The 20,441-nt window shown below is 45.5% G+C and overlaps 1 protein-coding gene across 1 annotated transcript in view; it reads left to right on the top strand.

The window, feature by feature from the left end:
• Positions 1-20,441, top strand: part of meis1 (Meis homeobox 1) — a 71,584-nt gene that overhangs the window by 21,914 nt on the left and 29,229 nt on the right. The window contains exon 8 of the mRNA XM_023963803.1: positions 9,399-9,544. Coding sequence (XP_023819571.1) covers positions 9,399-9,544 — 146 coding nt within the window. The remainder of the gene's footprint in view (positions 1-9,398; positions 9,545-20,441) is intronic.

The raw sequence follows: 20,441 nt of genomic DNA, 5'->3' as shown, positions 1-20,441 counted from the left end.
ACACTTTTCCTGGAGTTTGAATCTGATGGCTTTAGTTGAATATTTTAAAAGACCCACTCCAATGAAAAGGACGTTTTTGGAGTTTTTAGAATGTTTTTGTAGCATTTTTCTGATGATGGAGGACGCATATCAAGAGATTGTGTTACTGAGAGATCCTTTATTCAAATCGCTGTAGATCAGGTGCTGATGATTTGCATTTGTGACGTAGAAAAAATGCTGGGCTCCCTGCTCCGCTCCGGATGCATCCACTTGTAGACAACTACATCCAATACGTAATGTTAGGTTGGGGGTGTGAGGGTCTGTGAACTAGTGGGAAAGTGTGTAAACAGAGAGCTCTCAGCTATAGGAAGGGGATGAGGGTTGGGGGTGCTTCACGGCAACAGTCCCACCCACAACTTTGAAGTGAATTTCTAATGAACTCCTACCGATCTACAGAGACTATGTCCTAGAAAACGACACATTTTTTGGCTAAAAACAGCAAAATCATAAATTAAAAATCAATGGGATTGGTTTTAAAAGAGATTAAAAGATTATAGGAGTGGGAATTTATTGGAATTTTTTTGGTCTGTCCTCTAAAGGCTTTGACTATTTTAGAAACACCTTTTTTTTCCCCTTTAATGTAGCTTGTTGAAATTGGACAACCTAATGCCCGGCCCCCCCGATCTGCTCAGCACCAATAAAATAGCTGCTTTCAAATGATTCTCCCCAAAACTCCCGTGTGCTCGGATGGTGACGGCTGAATCTGCCGGTACTGATCTACAGTCACCATCTGAAGGAACTTCCTTTGTTCTCTACAATCACTCCACATTTCGTCGTCGTTTTCGGACTTTCTCGTGGAATCTTGAGTCTTTTGCTGGGTTGTTTTAGTTTCCAAAGACAAATCTGCTCTGCTGGGAAAAAGAAAACCAGGCTAAAGCAGGCAGAGAGGGGGACTGGCTATACTGTTTTGCTGAAGAAGAGTGGGGATTTCTTTCCATCTCTCCTCCTCCTTGGGAATATATGGGGGGGGGGGGGTATGTTGGTCACAGAGAGTGTTTTGTGTGGAAGTGTGTGCCGGGCTTTTGGAACGCCGCCTCATGGAGGTGAACGGCTGCGCACCTCTAAAGAGGGCTTTTTGAAGCCCCTCTTCTTGGGAATTGCGTTGCACGGAATTCCTGAATGTTGAAAATATTTTGAGGTGGGAGGGGCTACCAGATCCATGCGAAGGAAACCCCCCCTACACACAGACACGCAAAGTCCACAGCTCGTCCCTCACACTCCCCCTTCGAGAGTCTGCAGCTTATGAATGGCCTGAATACAATAAACGCCACTTTTCGACTGCTCCCCCCCCTCCCTCCTACAAGCCCCCCCCCTGAGGATTTCTGGGAATGTAATGTGTGTGTGTCTGTGAGAGGCAAAAAAAAAAAAAATGCAGAGCACTTTAGCGAGTGTGTGTGTCTGTTTGAATTTCTCGCCTACAAATGTGAGGTGTGCTTGTGTCCCATGTGGAAAAGGATAGCAGGCCCCCCAGGCCTGGGCCTCGCCTGAGCAGCCAGTCCAGGGTCATGTGAGCTTTTCTGGGGTGTGAAACTTAAGGAGTGGCCTGTAAAAGATCAGCTGCAGGTCACTTGCACTCACAAGATTCATCTTGCATCAAAATAAACCTCAAGACTTAATGTGCTGTCACAGCCCCCACCCCCACCGCCACCCCCACCGCCACACTGGCACAAAGCTGGGTTTCGCTGCTTGTGCTTCAGAGACAAACAAATGATTAGACGGCTAAATGTCAGAATCCTGAAGGTCTCTGTGAATGAGGAAAGTAGCTGACACCTCAGAGTGGCACGTGCCCATGTGGCGGTTGGCGGTGGGAAGGGGAGGGGGTGGGGGGTGGGGGGTCAAGTAGCACCAGTGTCGCTCCTAATGCGAGAAATGCTTGATAATCAGATCATAACAGATTAGCCCAGATAGCGCTTGATAATGTCAGTGTGCCTTGAGACAGAGAGATGAGGTGATAAAGGAGCAACGCGAATAAAGCGGTGCAAAAATAAAAGCTGAATGAAGGAGGAAGCGTACGGCGAGCTCGCCACGTCTCTGCATCTTCATCCCTTTGCTGGCTGTGTGTGAGTTTTTGTGTTTTTCCAGACAGGGTGAGAGGGGACTGATAAAATATTCTTTCCCTTGGTTGGCCCGGGGGCATCTCAACTGCCCCCGGCTCCTTCCAGTCAGTGGCCTGCTCCTAATTGCCACACGCTCGCATGCATGAGGAAAGATGCACGCACATACAGACCGATGCACATCTACGCATGCATACATTCATCTCGCACAAACACGCACCCCAACCACCCTTCATTGATTCTCCCCCCCCCCCTCTTCCTCTAACTCGTCTCAAAGACGTTGTCATGGCTGATCAGCGGGCCGGGCCCAGAGTTCTGCCCGTGGCTTTTCCTCATGGAGGAACTGGAGCTTGCTAGCTTAGCTTGCTCGCGCTGTATGCATGCAGCCCAGGGTTACAGCCTGCTGAGGCTCTTAATAAGGCTGGCAGCCTGGGAGCGCAGTGACTGACTGGTTTACTGGCTGACTGGCCAGTGACTCTGTGAATGACTTAACAAGCTTGCTTTAAGACAGACTGACACAAGCCCACAAGAACACATCTAAACAGCCGGCATTAGCATTTTGGCTCCAAAGCATGCCACACAAGGCTGAAGCAGCTCACCGCACAGTGACTGCTCACTTCAGGTTTGGGATCAGTTTGTGGGAAGGAATCAGCCATTAGGACTGACCTGTGAAAGCATTGCTCAAATTCTTGATGAAATTGAAGAATTAAATAGAAAATTTATTGAAATTTACTTTAGTCTGAGCCAGATCTGGTTGCCTCTGACGGTCTCATTGGTTATGGCAGGTTTTAAAGCCCACCTGAGCTCCGGTTTGGACCAAACAAAAGAACTCTGGTCCTCTTCATAACAAGGGTCCCTGTTTACATGCAGATGAACTCTGGTGCGGTTCGCTTCAGTGTGAACGCAAACAAACTTTCTGCGGAGCAAAGAGAGGAAAACAGTGAGATATTTTCAGGGAAGATTATGTAAAATGTAAAAGTTTGATCACTGAGGGACTAGTTGTATCAATCTTCAAACAGTCCCAGTAAGAAAGTTCAACTAAAAAGCGAGTAAAGAAGCGGTAGACCTATTAGTGACAAGCTAACATTAGCATCCATGCCACATCTATCTGGAGATTTTCTTGGCTATTTTTATACATCTTCTTAAAGTTAATCCTTTGAAATGTAAAATATTTCAACCATAAATGGGTTCACTATTTTATATAAATGTAGAACCATCTAAATTAATTTTAAAATCATAAGGACATCAAAGAAAAAACAAGCTAACCTTATTAGATACATTTTTTCAGACATGTGCCAAAAACAGTTTTTCTGACTCTAATTTTTTCTCCCTGTATTTATGGATGATTTTATAAATTTAGATAGTAAGAATTAGGGTTGGGCGATGTCCCGTAAATTGGCCGTTGACGATGTTTGCTCTCAACCATCGGGATGGACGATGACATCGCCTGGGGGGGGGGGGTATTTTTACATTTTTCGTTCTTATATAACTGCTATTCGTTATTTTGCTTTTTTCATTTTATTTCCCAGCTAATGACTAATCCGCGATGATCCAGTATAAACTGAGGGAAGTGACTTTAACAAAAAAACAACAAACAAAATAGAAAAGAAGTGTAGTCTGCTCCCGCACTTAACTAGCGAAGTGGACCGGCGGAGCGCGGATTTACAGCTTTGTGTTTGATGGGAGGGGGGGGGGGGGTACATGAGCGGTATATGTGGGAGATTTAAGACTGCGATCCGTCCCGCAGCTCTAGGGGTACAAGCAACCAAAATCAGAACCGGGTCTAAGTGTGTGTCTGAGCACAGCTCGGATCGTCAGCAGACACACAGCGGTTTGAGCTTCAAAGCAGAAATGTCGCTCAGTCCTTAGAAAACATTCAAACAATCACGTGTCCCGACTAAATAAAGGCTGATGTTATTCACAGCATGCAGCGCCACCCAAAGCTTATGTTGTTAGCCCGTGTTAGCATACTGCTAATCCTGGCTACGTTCAGAAAAAGCACTGACCACACGGATTAAAATTCAAATGATGAGCGAACAGGTGTTTCATAATAACCGTAACATTATTAAAAGGACGTTTAGAAGATCATCTCGTATTTTACCGAGCTGACATGTCAATGTATATAGCCGCTCGGCGCTCTTTAACATTGTTTTGTATTGAATTGTTACATTCAATAAAGTTTGAAAAAAAAAAGCCGCTCGGCGGAATTTATATACTTCCGGTTTTCAAACCCTACTGCGCATGTGCGAATGATTTATTCCGACGGAAAGTGTGACCTTAGTGAAAGTTTTTATGTTCTGGAAAAAATTTTCTGGGCCCATGTACACGGTTGGATTCTAATCCGACCATTGATCCCATCAAGATATTTTGTACATGTAACCGCGGTTTATGGTGTTGACTCGCAACGTGGCGGGGGCGTGGCATCACGATGGTGGTCTCTCCATCGGGATGTCAGTCACCCATCACGATGGACGATGATATCGTCCATCGGGATGTCAGTCACCCATCACGATGGACGATGATATCGTCCATCGGCACAACCCTAGTAAGAATTGGTTTAAAGTGTGGAAATATTCGAACGATAAAAAATGTGAAAACAGTAGTAGTTCTCTGGATTATAGTAAAATGAAAAATCAAAGGTCTGTTAGTAAGTTAAACCTTTATTTATCCAGGTAGGTCGAATGAGAACAATTTCTCATTTACGACTTTGTGCAGTTGAAATAATCAGAAAGACATAAAAACAGTAAAAAAATAAATAAAAAAAACTCTTAAAACATTAAGTTTAGCTCAAGAAAATGGACACAATCAGCAACCTAGCTAGTGAAAAAAGCTAGCGTTAGCATGTTAGGCCCTCTTAACTCTTCACTGTGATTGCATAACTTAGATGAGCAATAAAAAGGAAAAATCAAGAAAACTTGAACTATTTCTAAGGCTCAAAATGCTTTAGAAATCTACTGAATTTCTGAATGAAAAAGGTTTTTCTTTTTTTTGGCGTGTTCTGGCTGCTGCAAACAAAAACAAAGACTTTCTAAATAGGTGTTTTTTAAATGTTCTAATCTCTAAATGGGACGAGACCAAATGCATTTGAAGCAGTTTGGACTCCTTCCGTCACATCTCCCAGGAAGCTTCCCTACAGATTTTTCTCCACCTACAGTCTGAACGCTGCGCTCTGCAGGAGCTGCTGGTGGAAAAATTATGCAACGCTGCATGCACGGCTGCTCTAAGGTGCATGCTAATCCGTTTTCAACGCAGAGCCTCGGTTTAGAGCCCCGTTTGTAAATGGGATGTCCAGAATCACATGAATCTCCACGTTTCTTGAAGATTTAGGGGTATTTTTGTTGGGAATAATGTCACTTAAGGAAAGAAAAAAATAGAGTTATTAGTGTTGGAGCATCTGACTTTTTTTCTTTTCCTTTTTCTGATTAACTCCAGGGTGCTGCTGCCTCATCTCTGCCTATCCATTATTTTCTCCCCTTCGTTGAGTCTGAGCTCCGTCTGTTGTTTTGGAGTTTTCCTCCTTCCCTCCTCCGGGTTTTTTTTCTTTTTCTCCCTTCGTTCTCTGACAGGCTGCGGTAACACCGCTGACATTTCGCCAGCACGGCTGCTGAACACAGCTTCAGCACCTTTTGCCTGCCTTCCTCACAGCCAACCCCCCTCCCCAAACGCTCACACAAACACACTTACAGGACTCAAAGAAAAGCAGAAATTAGCCCCAGACCTACTAGAGAGGTGATTGGTATCAAATGGCGGCGAAAATGGAAATGCCAATAAAATTGACAGCCTTTTTCAGCGTTTTCCCCCTTTAGGTGAAGTAAGAATGTCTGAAAGGACGGAGGAATATCCAGATGTGCTGTTGTTTCCTCATCTGGCAAACCCTTTCCTCCCCCCACCCCCTTTCCCGCCGTGCTTTTCCTTGAGCTGGTGCGCCGGCCGCTTGCTCCCGTATTCCCAACTGGTGGGGTGGGGGGGACGAGCCCCCGGGTTTGTTATTGCAGGCTTTGCTGAACACAAGCCGGTCTTTACGACGGATTGAGAGCATTTGCTTCCAATGAAAGTCTGGTCTTGGATTACAGGGCCCTCTGCAGCCAGCACAGCCAGCGGGGGCCGCTGTGTTTTTAGACTGAAACAGTAGGAAGAAAAAACTCGACTTGTTCAGCCCGGGCTATGTTTGTCCCAGGCTAATGATGTAACTGAAGCCTGCACCGGGGGGGTGGGGGGTCTACTTCCAGGCCGGAACGAGGCTGGGGGGGAAAAAAGCTGCTAACCTGTGTGTTTGCTAGCAGTTAATCAATCGACAGATCCGTCGGTAATTGTTTGTTAAATAGACGCTAGCATCGACTGCTTCTTATTGACAGATGTTAGGACTTGCTGCCTCTTGTTCTTCATTAGAAATTGAATTTTGGGGGATTTTACCAGGGAGAGCCGAGAAGCATCTGCAGGGGAGGAGTCTATTTACAGAGAAACCGTTTAACCTTTGAACACACGGAGACGCCACAGAACACACGCTCTTTTGGCGTCCCGTAAACCTTTGAGCACAAACCTGATTATCGTAATTCCAACAGAATCAGACGCTAAGAAAAGCTGATTTACGTTGATTTTATTATTAATTATTCAGTCAAAATAGACTCTAAGGCTTTTTCCAAAGCCAGGTCGGCCATCTTTGCTAGACAAACAAACTATGAAAGTCTAAAAACTTCCTTTCTCTGGTATTTACCTGTGTTTTTATGTAGCAGATAAATGCATAGTTTGACTCTTTGAAAGTTTTTTCAAACCAAACTTCGGTAAGATCTCAGAGTGGGCGGAGTCAGTGGCACCTTTTTAAAGAGAAGTCACCGGTTAGGAGGCGTGCGCCATGTTTGTTGGATCTCTTGAGGATAAATAAAAAAGTAATAAGCTGATTTGTTGCCCTGCCTGTGGGTGATGTTACAATACCCCCCCCCCCCCCCCCTACCACCACCACCACCACCCTGTTATCTCCACATGATCACAGCATCAGCGCTGCGGTGGGTGGCGTTTGCATTGACGCTGCCACATCAACGCGGAGCTTGTTGTTCCCCCTCCACTGCCTTCATTAAAAAGCCCTCACAAGTGTGCACGTGTCTCTCCTTCTGGCAGAGCAGCGCAGAGCGCTGTGTGCACGGCTGAGAGGCTCTGCCTCCTAATGGCGTGTATAATTCAGGTGCCCTCCGGGCATGCTTTCAGGAATTCTTTTGCCTGAGGTAATGGGGAGCAAAGGCCCGGGTTTTAGGCCCTTGATTATTCCATTGATGTGGCAAGCTGGAAAAAGTCATCTCCAGCCGGATTAGGGCCAACATCGCCATTAATTATCGATGAGTCTGGGCTTAGCTTTAGCCAGGTGTCGCTCCGGACGAGTGAGTGGATTCAGCCTCGGTTATCTGCTGCTGCTGCTACAGAGCCAGGAAGCCGCTGCATCTCTAAACATCCACTTCTGCGGTTCTTACTCCTGAAGTGGAACCACTGACCGTATGAGAACTGGACCGAATACGTGTGATGTCACCCTATAAAAAATGTCTTACTTCCTGCTCCAACCAAATTAAGTCAATTCTGTCACCATTTTTGGGGGGATATTGACACCGCAATGTTGGAACCATTGACTGTATATGAGAACTGGACGGAGTAACCCCTCCCCCCTGGTGTTTCAAACAGGAATTTAAGAACTTCTGTAGAGAAATAAACAACTATTACTCAGTCATTATATTTGTCAGAATAACTAGTCTTAGCATGTAAGCCTAAATGCGGATCTTTAAATGTCTTTTTATTCCAAGTTATTCAAGTTATAAACTGACCAATCCGATGCCTCAATAATCGTATGTGGTCTAACGTCGAACATTTAAAAACGTTAGACAGATTTCATGTAGCCCACTTTCAAGTGGTAGGGGTGTGGCCTACAGCAAGGCTAGAGCGGGAACCATAGAATGTCAACTCAGACTGACTTTTGGTTCCAACATGGCTACGTCGCGGAAAAAAAGGTGATTGACTTTATTCTGTTGGAACCTCACTCGGTCCAGAACCCTTATGGACCTATACAGTCCATGGTTGGAGCCAGACGACGTCAGTAAGTAGTGATTGGTCTGAGTGGGCGAGTCATTGTTTGACAACCAATCTGTCAATCAAACGTTCAGAAAATTCAACATAAGACCATCTATGTCTATAAGACCACCTACTTTAATTGAGCCATCTGATTGGTCAGTTTATAATGTGAATACTTTTCACTACAGAAAAAAACGGCTTAAAAAATGAGAATTAGCAAGAAGATCAGAGCAATAACATTTATTCTGACTAATGTAATGGTTGAGAATTAGCTGCTTATTTCTCCATCGACCTCTATGGAATTTTGGCTTCTTGGAGCAACAGGTACTTCCTGTTTGGGACACGAGGGGGGAGGGGTCACTCCGTCCAGTTCTCACATACAGTCAATGAACGGGACCACGGCAGGTTTTCCTACCCTGTGAGATCCACCTGTGTCATTGAGGATGCCTCCTGTTTTTTTTTCAATAACAACAATCAGGCTTTTCATGAGCGCATCTTTGCTGTAGGAAGTGTTTGTTGAGCCTGAATGCATCTGAGCAGGCTTACAGAGCGCCGCCCCCCCCCCACACCCCAAACCCAAACAAATTCCCTCAAACCCCGGGAGCGCCGTTCCCCGCAGGTGAGGTTAACTGCCCTTAATAGAGCCTTATCAAAAGCCTACAGGTTGCTGTGAGCAGCCGTGGAGTCATTGTCATGAAAAGCAGCTAGCTTTGTTAGCGCTGTTTGTGCCTTTCCACTTCCTTTTCTTTTTTTATTCCTTTCACCCACACCCCCACCCACCCCCCATTGCCTCGCAGCCTGCTCCTTTGTAGTGGCGTGTTCCTCTCCCCTCCTCAGGTGGAAATGATAGAAGGAACCGGGTCGACGCTTCAATAACTGTTTTCCCCTCAGGATAATAAAGACTAAATCTCTCTGTCATTTTCAATTCTGCGCGGGTTTGGATGGGAGAGTGGGGAAATGCGACCTTACAAGTCTTTTGTGCTCCTCTTCCCCCCCCCCCCATGGAAAAGGATGCAGGCGCTTACCGGGAGGAGAGAAATGAAAGGCAGGGTTATTTATAAATGTATTAAAATTGAATGCACTTATGAAGGGGCTGTTTTTCCAGCCATTGTTGTGTCTTCATAGCCTTATAAACCCCCCCACCCTCCCTCCAAATTCCCTGGAAATCAGATTTATTCCCTTTGAGCGCAGCGCTGCGTCGAATGCGGGAAGTGAACAGAGTCTGATCTCTTCCTGTTTGGTGTCACGTGACAGGTGACGGCCTGGACAACAGCGTGGCTTCTCCGAGCACAGGGGACGATGACGACCCCGACAAAGAGAAGAAGCACAACAAGAAGAGGGGGATTTTCCCGAAGGTGGCCACCAACATCATGAGAGCGTGGCTCTTCCAGCACCTTACGGTGAGCTTTCCCTGCTCTTCCACTCTGAGTGAACTGGGGACCGGTTGGTATTTTAGGGCCACAACCAAATGTGCAGAGCACCAGAAAGGCACGATATCACCCCTACAACCCCCAAGAGAACGGCACAAAAACACATTTACACCAGCAGATTTCTGAACATTGAAGATCATTTGATCCCAAAACTCATAATCCATCCATCCTCCATCCATGCATCTTCAGAACCCGTTAAATCCCTTTCTGGGTCACGAGGTTACTGGAGCCTATCCCAGCGGACATGGTGGTGCTTTGGGTTAACTTATTTAACCAGTAGATGGTTAAAAACTCGACCCAAACTCTATCCATCTACTCATTCATTTATTCGTTCATCCATCCATCCATCTAACCATCCATCTTCAGAAGCCGCTGAATCCCGTTCAGGGCCATAAAGTTGCTGGAGCCTATCCCAGTTGATGTTGTGGTGATGGAGGTGCTTTAAAGGTAACTCACTTTACCAGTCGATGATTCAAAAATTGGCCCAAACTCAATCCATCCATCTTCACAGCTGAGTGTGTGAAAGTTTTTTTCTAACTTTGACCCCTCCCCTGGGGGGGGGGGGGGGGGGGTGAGTTTCAGACGCAACCATTTGGTGGTTTAACCCCTAATTTAACCTGTCGGTGCTGAGTGTCAAGCAGGGAGACACTGGGTCTCATTTTTAGAGTCTTTGGCATGACTAGAGCATGGATTTGATCTTACAACCTTCCAATCTCAGGGTGGACACTCTACCACAAGGCCACTGAGTGTCTTTCAGGAGGAGTTTGTCAAAGTTCGATGGCAGCAAAAGCAAATCGACACTTTGCCTGACAGGGACACAGTGATGTTGCCATGGTAACTCTACATGAGGGGAGGAGCCTGTGTAATTATTGGCACCTAATCTTATGGGTGTGTGAATGTGTGTTTGTTGGGATGAGAGATCAAGGAGGGCTCGTCTTCCCGTGGTCGTATTGGTTGGAGTCATACACCTCTGCCGGACCTCCAGGCTGGTGGAGTCGGGGAGGAGCAGGCCAACATTGCTACGCGAAATAACATTACACGCTAGTTTACATGGCTGCTTTTCAAATCAAAGCAATCTCTTCGCTCTAATTTGGGTGTTGCATTTGGGAGCCTGTGAGTCGCGCGTCGGCACTCACACAGATTCACTGAGGCGACTCTGAACGCACCTCAGAAACGACGGAGAAGGTCCGTCCAAAACAGTGAGGTGGGGACTCTTTGGAAGCAGATCTAAGGGACTTTAGCCTAAGGTGGTTCAGGTCCACCAGCGTGTGAAGTTCCTCCTGCTAGATCAAGTTCTTCACTTCTCCAGCTCTACATGGGACTATTAACGTTCCTTGTTGGACCTCAGACAAGAATCGAAGCATTGAGAGCGCGTCACTCGCATGCTGGCCGTGTCAGGAGTTGGACCAGAACGGCTCAGAGGGTGTTGCTGTGTGTCCCATGAGCCAACAGGGAGGATGCAGAGGAAAGTGGTTTATTAGTTGGATGGATTCTCTTCACACAGGCGTTCTTTGATGTCTTTTTATGCAGATGTGAGGTAGGGCCATTGACAAAGAACAGGGACGCTGTCCTGCAACATCAGGACAAAATGTTTCATTTTTCTTTGCTTTCTCATCATTTTTGTTAACCACAAGCGAGGATGTTATCACATCCACGCCCCCTGCAAAGTCCAGCCCGTCCTAAGCCTCCCTGCTGCATCACAGAGAAGGTGCATCCTCCATGGAAACGCTGCGCTCTCACACTCTGTGTCGTGTTACACTTATGGGAGGTTTTAGCTCCAAGAATCCGAAATGACTGAAGGATATTAGTGTGTGCAGAGGGAGCCGGGGCAAAGAGGGAGGAGGAGGAGAGAGGTCCTTTTGGTTTATCCCAAACATTTCTGTCCATACAAAGTTTTTCTGACTATAAGTCGAAGTAACGAAGAAAGTAAGAAAATCAAATTTACGTTGATCCGGAGTACAAGTTGCCCAAACGATGTGCAAAAATGCGACCAATACTCCGAAAAATTGTGTAATCTTTTCCAACAAACCTCCCAAAATGTCATTCAGATTTGATGTTTGTTGCCTTCAGGGGGAGATCTGGAAGAATCAGCTTCACAATAGAGGCTTTGATGATCCAGGGTGGAAGTCAGAGTGTGACTTGAAACAGTGAACCCCATGAGGAAGACGCCACATGACAACCATAACTTATTTCTTTTAAGGAAGAATACGTGAATCCAAATTTTGCATCCTTTTTTTTAACAGTGCAGCGTGTGACCGTGTTCTAATTGGATGGAGAAGATTATGGATCATTGTCCTCCGGACCACGTCTCCTGTACAGAATGCGTTCAGGTTCCGAGAGTTGCAGATTTTAGATTGGAAGCATATCTTTTTAGAACGACCTAAATGAGGGAGAACCGTAACTTTGTTAGGTTTTTAACTATTTTTTTTAGATTTGGTTACTCCATTCAAAACCCAAACTTTTGTGGTTGCCATGTAGGGGGAGGAGTTATTCCACATTAATTTAATCTAAAATCCAAAAGCAGAAGAAATGTTCCTCATGAAGGTCCAGCTTGATGCTGTTGCCCACCATGTTTAACTCCTCAAAGGTGCCGGAATGGAAACGGATTGATAAACATCTGATAAACAGATTGAGGGTCCACGATGAATTCGCTGTTATGACAACACTCGCACAGTTGCTGTTGTCCATCGCAGGAATTTAGCTGCTAATGTTTAGCAGCCAATGGCAGAAGCGTGCAAGCTAGCTGCCAGCTTGACATGCATTTGTGAAGTCAGTAGGACACCAAAATAAAGCAGATGGACTGTGTGTGTGTGTGTGGGTGTGTGTGTGTGTGTGTGTGTATTGGGGTGGGGGGTGGGGGTGGGGGGCTATTCCACTCTTTCCATTTGGATTTTTGTTGTCGTTTGACCCCTTCAATTATTTTCCTGTTTGCTCTTTAAAAGGCGCGTTTGATGAGACGAGTGGTCCTCTCTTTAGATGAAACCCTCTCCTCTTCATCCTGCAGTCCTCCCACTTACCCCCCACCCCCCAACCCTCCATGCACACAAATGGTATTTTCTTGTTTAATTTAACAAGAAATGAGTAGTAAATGAAAGCTCAGGCCTCAAATTCCCAACGCGCCCTGTGCTCTGCTCTCCACTCCCCTATGAAAAGGCAATTTGTGAAATTATATGATGGAGTAATTAGATGGAATTCACCCCTGCCTTTCTGCCTCGTTCTCCCCTCCTATCCTCATTTACACTGTTGCCTTGGTGCACTGATGTAGGTGTGTGTGTGTGTGTGTGTGTGTGTGTGTGTGTGTGTGTGTGTGTGTGTGTGTGTGTGTGTGTGTGTGTGTGTGTGTGTGTGAAGGGGCAGGGCGGTGGGTTTCAGCCTCATACACATTATCACCAAGGCGCTCTCATTCTGGCTCCCTTCCCCTCCCTCCTATTTGTACACAGATGCGATGTAACGAGGGGCAGCCGAGATCGCAGCTCATAAAGGACGCCAACCCGCAAACCCTCAATGACTGCTCCCCCCCACCCACCCAGCCACCTCCTCTTCCCAACCCAAGCCCCTTTTCTTCCCTTAAACTGTGTAAAATGCAGCGAGAGAGAATATAAAAAACATATCCAACTGGAAGGCATAATCCACGCCTTAATACAATTAGCGTATAATTTACCCGCTCGCGTACGCAGATGTAGCCAAGCTTTGGGAGTATTATACCCCCCACCCCCCACCCCTCTCTCTCTCTTGAAAATGTTTTTCTTATTTTGTTCACAACATTGCACGGTGCAGGAGGGGGTTGAGCAGAAACAGGTGTGAGAAATGACATAATTCATTTCTGCACAAGCAGGAGGCCCTGGGGTGGGGGGGGTGGGGGGGGCACAGTCTCTAGAATATAGGTGTGTGTATGTGTGTGTATGGTTGGATGGATGGGAGGATGGATGGATCAATACAAAGCTGAATATGTTGTATTTCAGTGGAGTAAAAATTACAAAAGCCCCCCTCAGCTTTAAAGAGTTAGCATCACAAAAATGGAAGGGATCAGAGCAAAATAGATTTGATTCCAACTATCAGTTTTTATAAAGTTTTGAGGCCATAGCAACCATAGTATTTTGTGAATGTTTCTTGCTGGAGAACATATGTGCCTCTTTTCATGGCTTTAGCACAAACTAAGTTTTACATTTTTCCATAGCAACCATTGTTTTTCCCTTTTTTCTTGTTTTTTACTGTTTTTCCTCAACCACATTGATGACATTTACGGTAGATCAAGAGCAATCTTTGACATCAAATCAAACAAGTTTGCAAAAAAGCTCACTATTTTTGTGAATTCTCATTGTGGCTCAACCGTTTCAGGAGTTTCTGTGAGGACAGACATCTCAACAGTTGCTCCAGCAACCTTTATTTGCTGTGTTGCCTACGCCATAGCCTCTTCCCTTGTTTGTTGTGTTAGTTATGTTCTAAACATAACCCACAATGTGCAAAATTCATGAAGTAAACATCGAAATAAATCTGATCGCAAATGATTTATGTTGATTTGTTAAGTTGAACTCTTTCTGTACTGGGGACGATGCACTCCAAAGATTGATTGACAATGCTCTACAGCCAATGAGGACACAATAAAAAACGTGCTAGTAGACCAAGAAAGAAAGTCTGCGAATCAGCAAAGCAAAAACTGAACCACTTTATAGCGATGGACCACTATTCTCAATTTCTAGGGATGCAGAATATGGGATTATTCCCAGAATCTAATTCCAGTTGTTTTGATTTATTTTATGGAAAAATATAACAAGTTTTTCCCAAAGTTTGATAAAATATTACATTTGTAGAACAAAAACACATTTTTTTTTATAGCCGTTTGTCACATAAGCTCTGATGGTTCATTGGTGACTCTAAATTGTGTGTTTGCGACAGACTGGTGACCTGTCCACAGTTTACCCTGCCTTCACTCAACGGTATTTGGGATAGGCTCCAGCAACCGCGTGACCCCAAAAGAGATTCAGTGGGCTCTGATGCATTGAAGACTTCATCTAACAGTGCATCTACAGAAACTTTGAGACTGTTTTGTGAGGAAGACACAAACAATATTTCAAATTCTTGTCTAATAGAAAGAATCTGCATGAAAATGTTTCCCATAACGTTATTGTTGGGGATGAAAGCAATAAAATTATTAATGGAGAAAAAAAATAAACATTTACTCAGTTACTCAACCTGGAGCCCGAACTTTTCTAATCAGAATAAAAAGTTTAGCTGACCCTTACATCATTGACTTATCAGCTCCAGGAACACAAACCAGATCCTCAGAGCTTTCTTCAAACAGCAGAAAGGCGGGGGAGAAAAAACCAAAAAAACGTTTGAGGTCGGAGTTCGCGATTGCCTCAGACGCCATTATTCTTCAGCTGTTTATTGCTGGAGCCTGCAGATGTCAGCGCCCCGCTTACCCACGGAAACCCTGGCCCACCGTGGCAACCCATTCCAGGAAAGAGGCTCGCGTTCTGTGTTGGAACTTGGCTTTCATCGTTCTCGCACAGCTGTAGTGGAACCAGGAAACCGGGAAAAGGAGGGAGACAGCTCGGAGAAAAATGGGGGGAAGAGAAGCTCGGGAGAACACTCAAGTCATTTTTGGGGATTTTTATGGTTCGGCTGTCATGTGATTGTTGTTGCAGTTGTTTGTCTTATCTATCCGCTGCACAAATTAGGTTTCTCATGAAAAATGATTCAATTCCGGGCCAGCGGGACGCCTGCTTAATATGTTTGAAGGGAAACTTAAAAGGAGAACATCACCTGACTTTATGTGTTTTCATTCATTTCTTCATAAGCTGTGATAAAGGCCCGACGTCTGTCTCCATACTGTAAAGTAATATGTGTACTGGTGTCTCGGATTAGGTCTAATTCAATCTAAGCGGCGGTCGGGTTGCTCGGCGCCACAGTGCGAGGATTGTAAAGGGAGCCGGACGGACGGACGGAGTGCCAAAGACCTGGCACGACACCGTGACGGGACGGCGGGAAAAAAAACTTGATTTGCCTATCTGTGGAAGCGGACTGGCTCTGGGCGTGTTTGCGTGCATCTGTGTGCGTTGGGGGGTCGGTGTTGGCGTGATTGATTTACCGTGCGAGTGTTTGCGCGGGGGCATTTGGAAGCCATGACTCCTCCGTACCAATCTTGAGGAGGGACGGTGTCAAAGAGGCGGCAGCTGAGTCAACCTGCCCATCCCCACACTCACACACGGTGCCCCCAACCCCCACATTACCCCACAACTTGTAATGAAAACATCATCAATTATCCTTCCTGACAGGCCCCAGAGACCACAGGCAGACAGCTCCGTTTGGGGGCTCCCCCCTTTGTGGACCGACACTCGCAGACAAACACTGCAGCTTCTCACAAAACGCCTCCTGAAGCCCACATGACTTTCCCCTCCAACTGTTTGCCAACTGAGAGCTTGACCATCCATCTGCTGAAGGTGCATGGAGGTGCAAATGTGTGCATGGTGGGAGTTTTCTAAGGGGGGCGGGGGGTTGATGGTATGGCCGGGGCAGAGAAAGGGCATCGGTCCTGACAGAAAACTCCTGAAAGGCCATCTGTGTGGTGATTGATGGACGGCGTGATGGATGGCTGAGTAGATGAGCAGATGGATGGAGATACAGTGAGTGATGGGGCGACTCACAAAGAAAATGTGTGCCCTCCCCGAAATCACGCCAGTTTTCACATTAGCAGTTCACATGTGGTGGTTTCACGTAGCACCTCCCTTTAGGGGGTCATCATAGCTCCAAACAACCAGAAAAACATCACAAAAATGTCGGATTTTGTAGGTATAACAAACTATTCACTTCTTTGTTTTTGAACGTATTCCCATCGGATATTCCTGCTATCCCAACAAAGTGCAAGGCCACCTCTTTTATAAAGTGTCTTTACATTTCTGACTTTGGCCCCTCCGCTCGTTGGGTCGTTTTACTCCTCAACTTAACAGCCCTCATGGGCCGTTAACTTTTAATTCATGTCACCTCTGAACTTTTCCAAAACGTCTGCCACAGACCAAGACCGAGCCTGTGTGTGTGTGTGTTTGTGCGTGTGTGTGTGTGTGTGTTGATCTGGCTCTAGTCAGGGGGTGGGCGAGGAGTGCGTTTCCCTGAGAACGTGAAAACTTTACAGACCCTCAAGGTCGGTTAGCAGTTCTGCAGGAGATCAAGAGATCTAACAGCCCTCAAGACGATCCGAGGTTTAAAGCTGAAAAATGTTTCAGTCTGTGTTGGTCCTGCTTTGCTCAGGCTGACTAAATCAAAGACACTGGTTAGGCTGTTCTTCACATCAATCATGCTGGAAAACAAACACTGTATATACATTCAAGTGTTTCTGTAACCCCAGAACTTTAGAAGTAACGTCCAGTGAGCAGCTCTTTACAGTAGCAAAGTGTTTACGTAATCAATGTAAATCTGTACCATACTTCAGGACAGCTGACTGCAGTGGGGGTTGATTCGTCACCTAAAAAGCTTAAAACCTTAGAGCCAAACATAAGCCAGAACTACAAAGGCTGTGCCGTAGAGACAGACCACGGTGAAAAAACCAGCATCCAGATCTGTGCTCTGGCAGAAGTCAGACCAGGAGGTCAGTTCCCATCCGGCTGCATTTTGAAATGACTTTTCCTGTTTAATTCATGTACAAGTATAAGGCACCGTTATGTTCCCTCTGCCCCCCCCCCCAAACTAAAACATAATGTCATGGTTGGGAAACAGTGAATCAGTTGAGTTTGTGGTTTGGTTGTACGTCAGAATGATCGATGGCTAAAACTGTTTCACACTATTTTTCATTATCAGCTCTGTGTGAGCTCTGTGTGTGTGTGTGTGTGCGTGTGTTTGCCTTTGATGAGTGGCTGCAGGCCCACTAACTCAGATATGTGAAACCTTTCCTGGTTTCACTAATCGGTTCACAGTGATCTGTAGATCCAGGGGGTGTGTGTGTATGTGTGTGTGTGTGTGTGGGGGGGGGGGGGGGGGACTCAAACGTGCAATCCACAAAGGTTCACTGTGACGTCACGCCCCCCCGCTGTGGAATTAGGTGGAAGCATGGCCTATCTGCAGCTTTAGCAGGATATCAGTGATGTTAACTTCTGATTCCAACAGTTTTGGACGTTTAAAGTCTTTTAAACAAAGAGTTTAACAACCCCACACACACCCCTACACCCAAGTTATTGCCGTGATGTCAACCAACCATGGATATATTAACTCTCCTAAGTGTGAAATCACATTAGCGCTAGCTGTTAGCTGTCTTCCATTAGGCTGTGCGTGGCGATCCGGAGGATTGGTGGATATTTTCTGGCTGCAGCCAGCAGCTCGATACCTTTTACTTACAGCGACTGCAGCAGCTTGGCCTAGATACACTCCATGTGCGCTCGTGTGGGCGCCCGCGCACGCCTATTTGTGCGATTTTTGCATGCGTGCGCTGTTATTATCCATTTGCACATTGGCTGAGCTAATACATCAATTCCTTGCACTCGTGTTCCTGCCCTCCATCGCCCTTTTTCTTTTCTTTTCTCTGAGAGCTCATATGGGCTTTCTGTCTTTTATGGTTCTGCTGCTCTTTCTTCCCCCTCTCTTTAACGTTTCTATGATGTACAGCTGCGTTGCCTTACGTTTTTACGATAGCAGACTATGATGTCATAGCCATATTGGTGCTGTTTCAAAGGAAGCTGTGATTTATGGCGTAATCTCTGATCCTCGGATGGTGGTTTTTCTGCATAAAGCGGAACAGGACTCTGGATGATGGTGGTTTCCACTTGACCAGTTGACCTGAGGTGCCCCTGCCATGGCAGACAGCCTCACACACGCATTGTGCTTGGATGTTTGTGTATTTCCCGTTGTATGTCCAGTGGAGTGGATGCAGACGGGCATCACTCATGCTAGAGGAGTTGGAGAAACCCAAGGGCTTGATGACGATTTAAAAAAAGCAACAACCGCTTTAAAGACGTTCCAGTATTTTTCCTCAGTTGTCATTAAACAGATTTATGGTGAGTTCCACTCTGTGATGGCGGCGTCCTTCTCCTTCCTCCTCTTCTCTTGTCAGAGGCGCCTCCAGCAGAGGCTGAGGGTGCTGCTCACTTATTTGTTACGACAGATTAAGCCATTGATTTGCAAAAGCGGTGCACTGATGGAGAAGGCCTGCTGCTGCTGCTGCTGCCACTGCTGCTGCACCGGAACAAAGCAGTGCGGGCGGAACGTTTGGGGTGAGACGAGATCAGAGGTGAAGACGGATGAAGAGCGTCCATGCCATCGTCCTTGATGCACAGCAGCAAAGAGCATATTTGTTAGAGCTCGGTCACATCGGTCGCAAGACTATCAGAAGGGAATCACCTCAATCTCTGCGTAATGATGACATCATCTGCATATCGCTTAACCTACACTTACTTGGAGGGATCAAATTAAAGCAAACTTGATCTAGAAAATGTTCACGTTCCAGGATTTTGAAGACAATATTACTCCACATACAAGAGGTTAGACATTATTATTATTATATCCTGACTCGGTTCCAAAAAGATTTAAAAAACGCCACAACCTTTTCACTGCATATTTAATTTCTAATACAATTAGGACCTCAGCGATGGTCGATTAAGATATGAAGCAGGTTATTATTTCAAAGTATGCTTATTTGTTATGTTGGGGCTTGCTTACATTGTCTTGTCTGCACCATTAATTTACCACAAACATATCTATAGAAATGTAAGCATCTTTAGAAAGACTTTGCATCTGAAAAAAGACCAACTTTATATGTACGGTATAAACTACAGAAATCTCAAAAATCTCTATAAAAAATCCCAGGTAGACCATCACATCATTAGGCTAGAACAGTATAAACGCCACTCAGATGTTCGTTGCGATTATTGTGTATAAACCTAAGCAATACCGGCCAACCTTAGCATGAACTAGACCGCACGACTGTGGTAGGGATGTGACATAATAGATGACCCACTGCTGTGAAGTAGGGGTGAAACAACAATACTAATTCATTTTGAACGATTCGATTCACTGACCGAAAAATCGATCTGGGACGTCTATATCCGAAACTTCAACAGGTGTGACTCAGAGAGAAATACCTGCTACTGAACAGTGCAGGTGAAGTTTCCTTGCAAGATTATCAAGTGTAAATTAAATATGTGTACAAACAGACAAAATTTAATGTCAAATCCATTCACATTTTAATTTCCTAAAGTTAAGCTCGATGCTGTTTTTCCACAACCAAATAATCCAGAGGGAACATTGTTAGAACATTCTAGCACACTGGATGGTCACTTGTCTTTGCTAAACTATAAATGTTTCCACACATTGGACTGGAACGATGGACTGATCATTTTCTGCTGTGATAGTCGGTTTTATGTTACAGTAAAAGAGACCTACCAATGTATTTTATTTTGAAAGGATTTTCTAATGGTGTAGGTTGAATTGATCAACTCAGATTGATCTGGTTGGATTGTAGGAATCGATTCATCGTTACACCCCTACTATGAAGTACAAACCGGGCATAAGGGAACAGTTTGTGAAAGACCAACTTTCAGCTTTCTGCCAACTCTTAGTTCTTCTTACCTACTCCCCCGCCCCCCCCCCAGGGGCCAACGGTGAGTTTCTAATTAAAACGTTGGGGGCAAAAGGGTAATTACGATAATAGCATAATAATATCGCCAGGGTTATTAGAATGGTCCCCAAATTGCTTCCTCTTGAGAGCTCAGATTTCTGTGCGTTACGAGAAGTCATATTTCGTTGAGAGTCAGGATGAAATGAGACGGAGTCCCTCATGGTCCACATGCAATCTGAGCATTTGATTCCCTGTCGCACTCCACGGACAGGAGCCTAAAAAAGACTTTTGTCCAGCGTGGCCCGGCCTCCATCACAATCAGGC

This window comes from Oryzias latipes, chromosome 15, assembly GCF_002234675.1.
Source record: "Oryzias latipes chromosome 15, ASM223467v1".
NCBI lineage: Eukaryota > Metazoa > Chordata > Actinopteri > Beloniformes > Adrianichthyidae > Oryzias > Oryzias latipes.
Note: the sequence above shows the minus strand (reverse complement) of the source record. Positions and strands in the feature narration are given on the sequence as shown.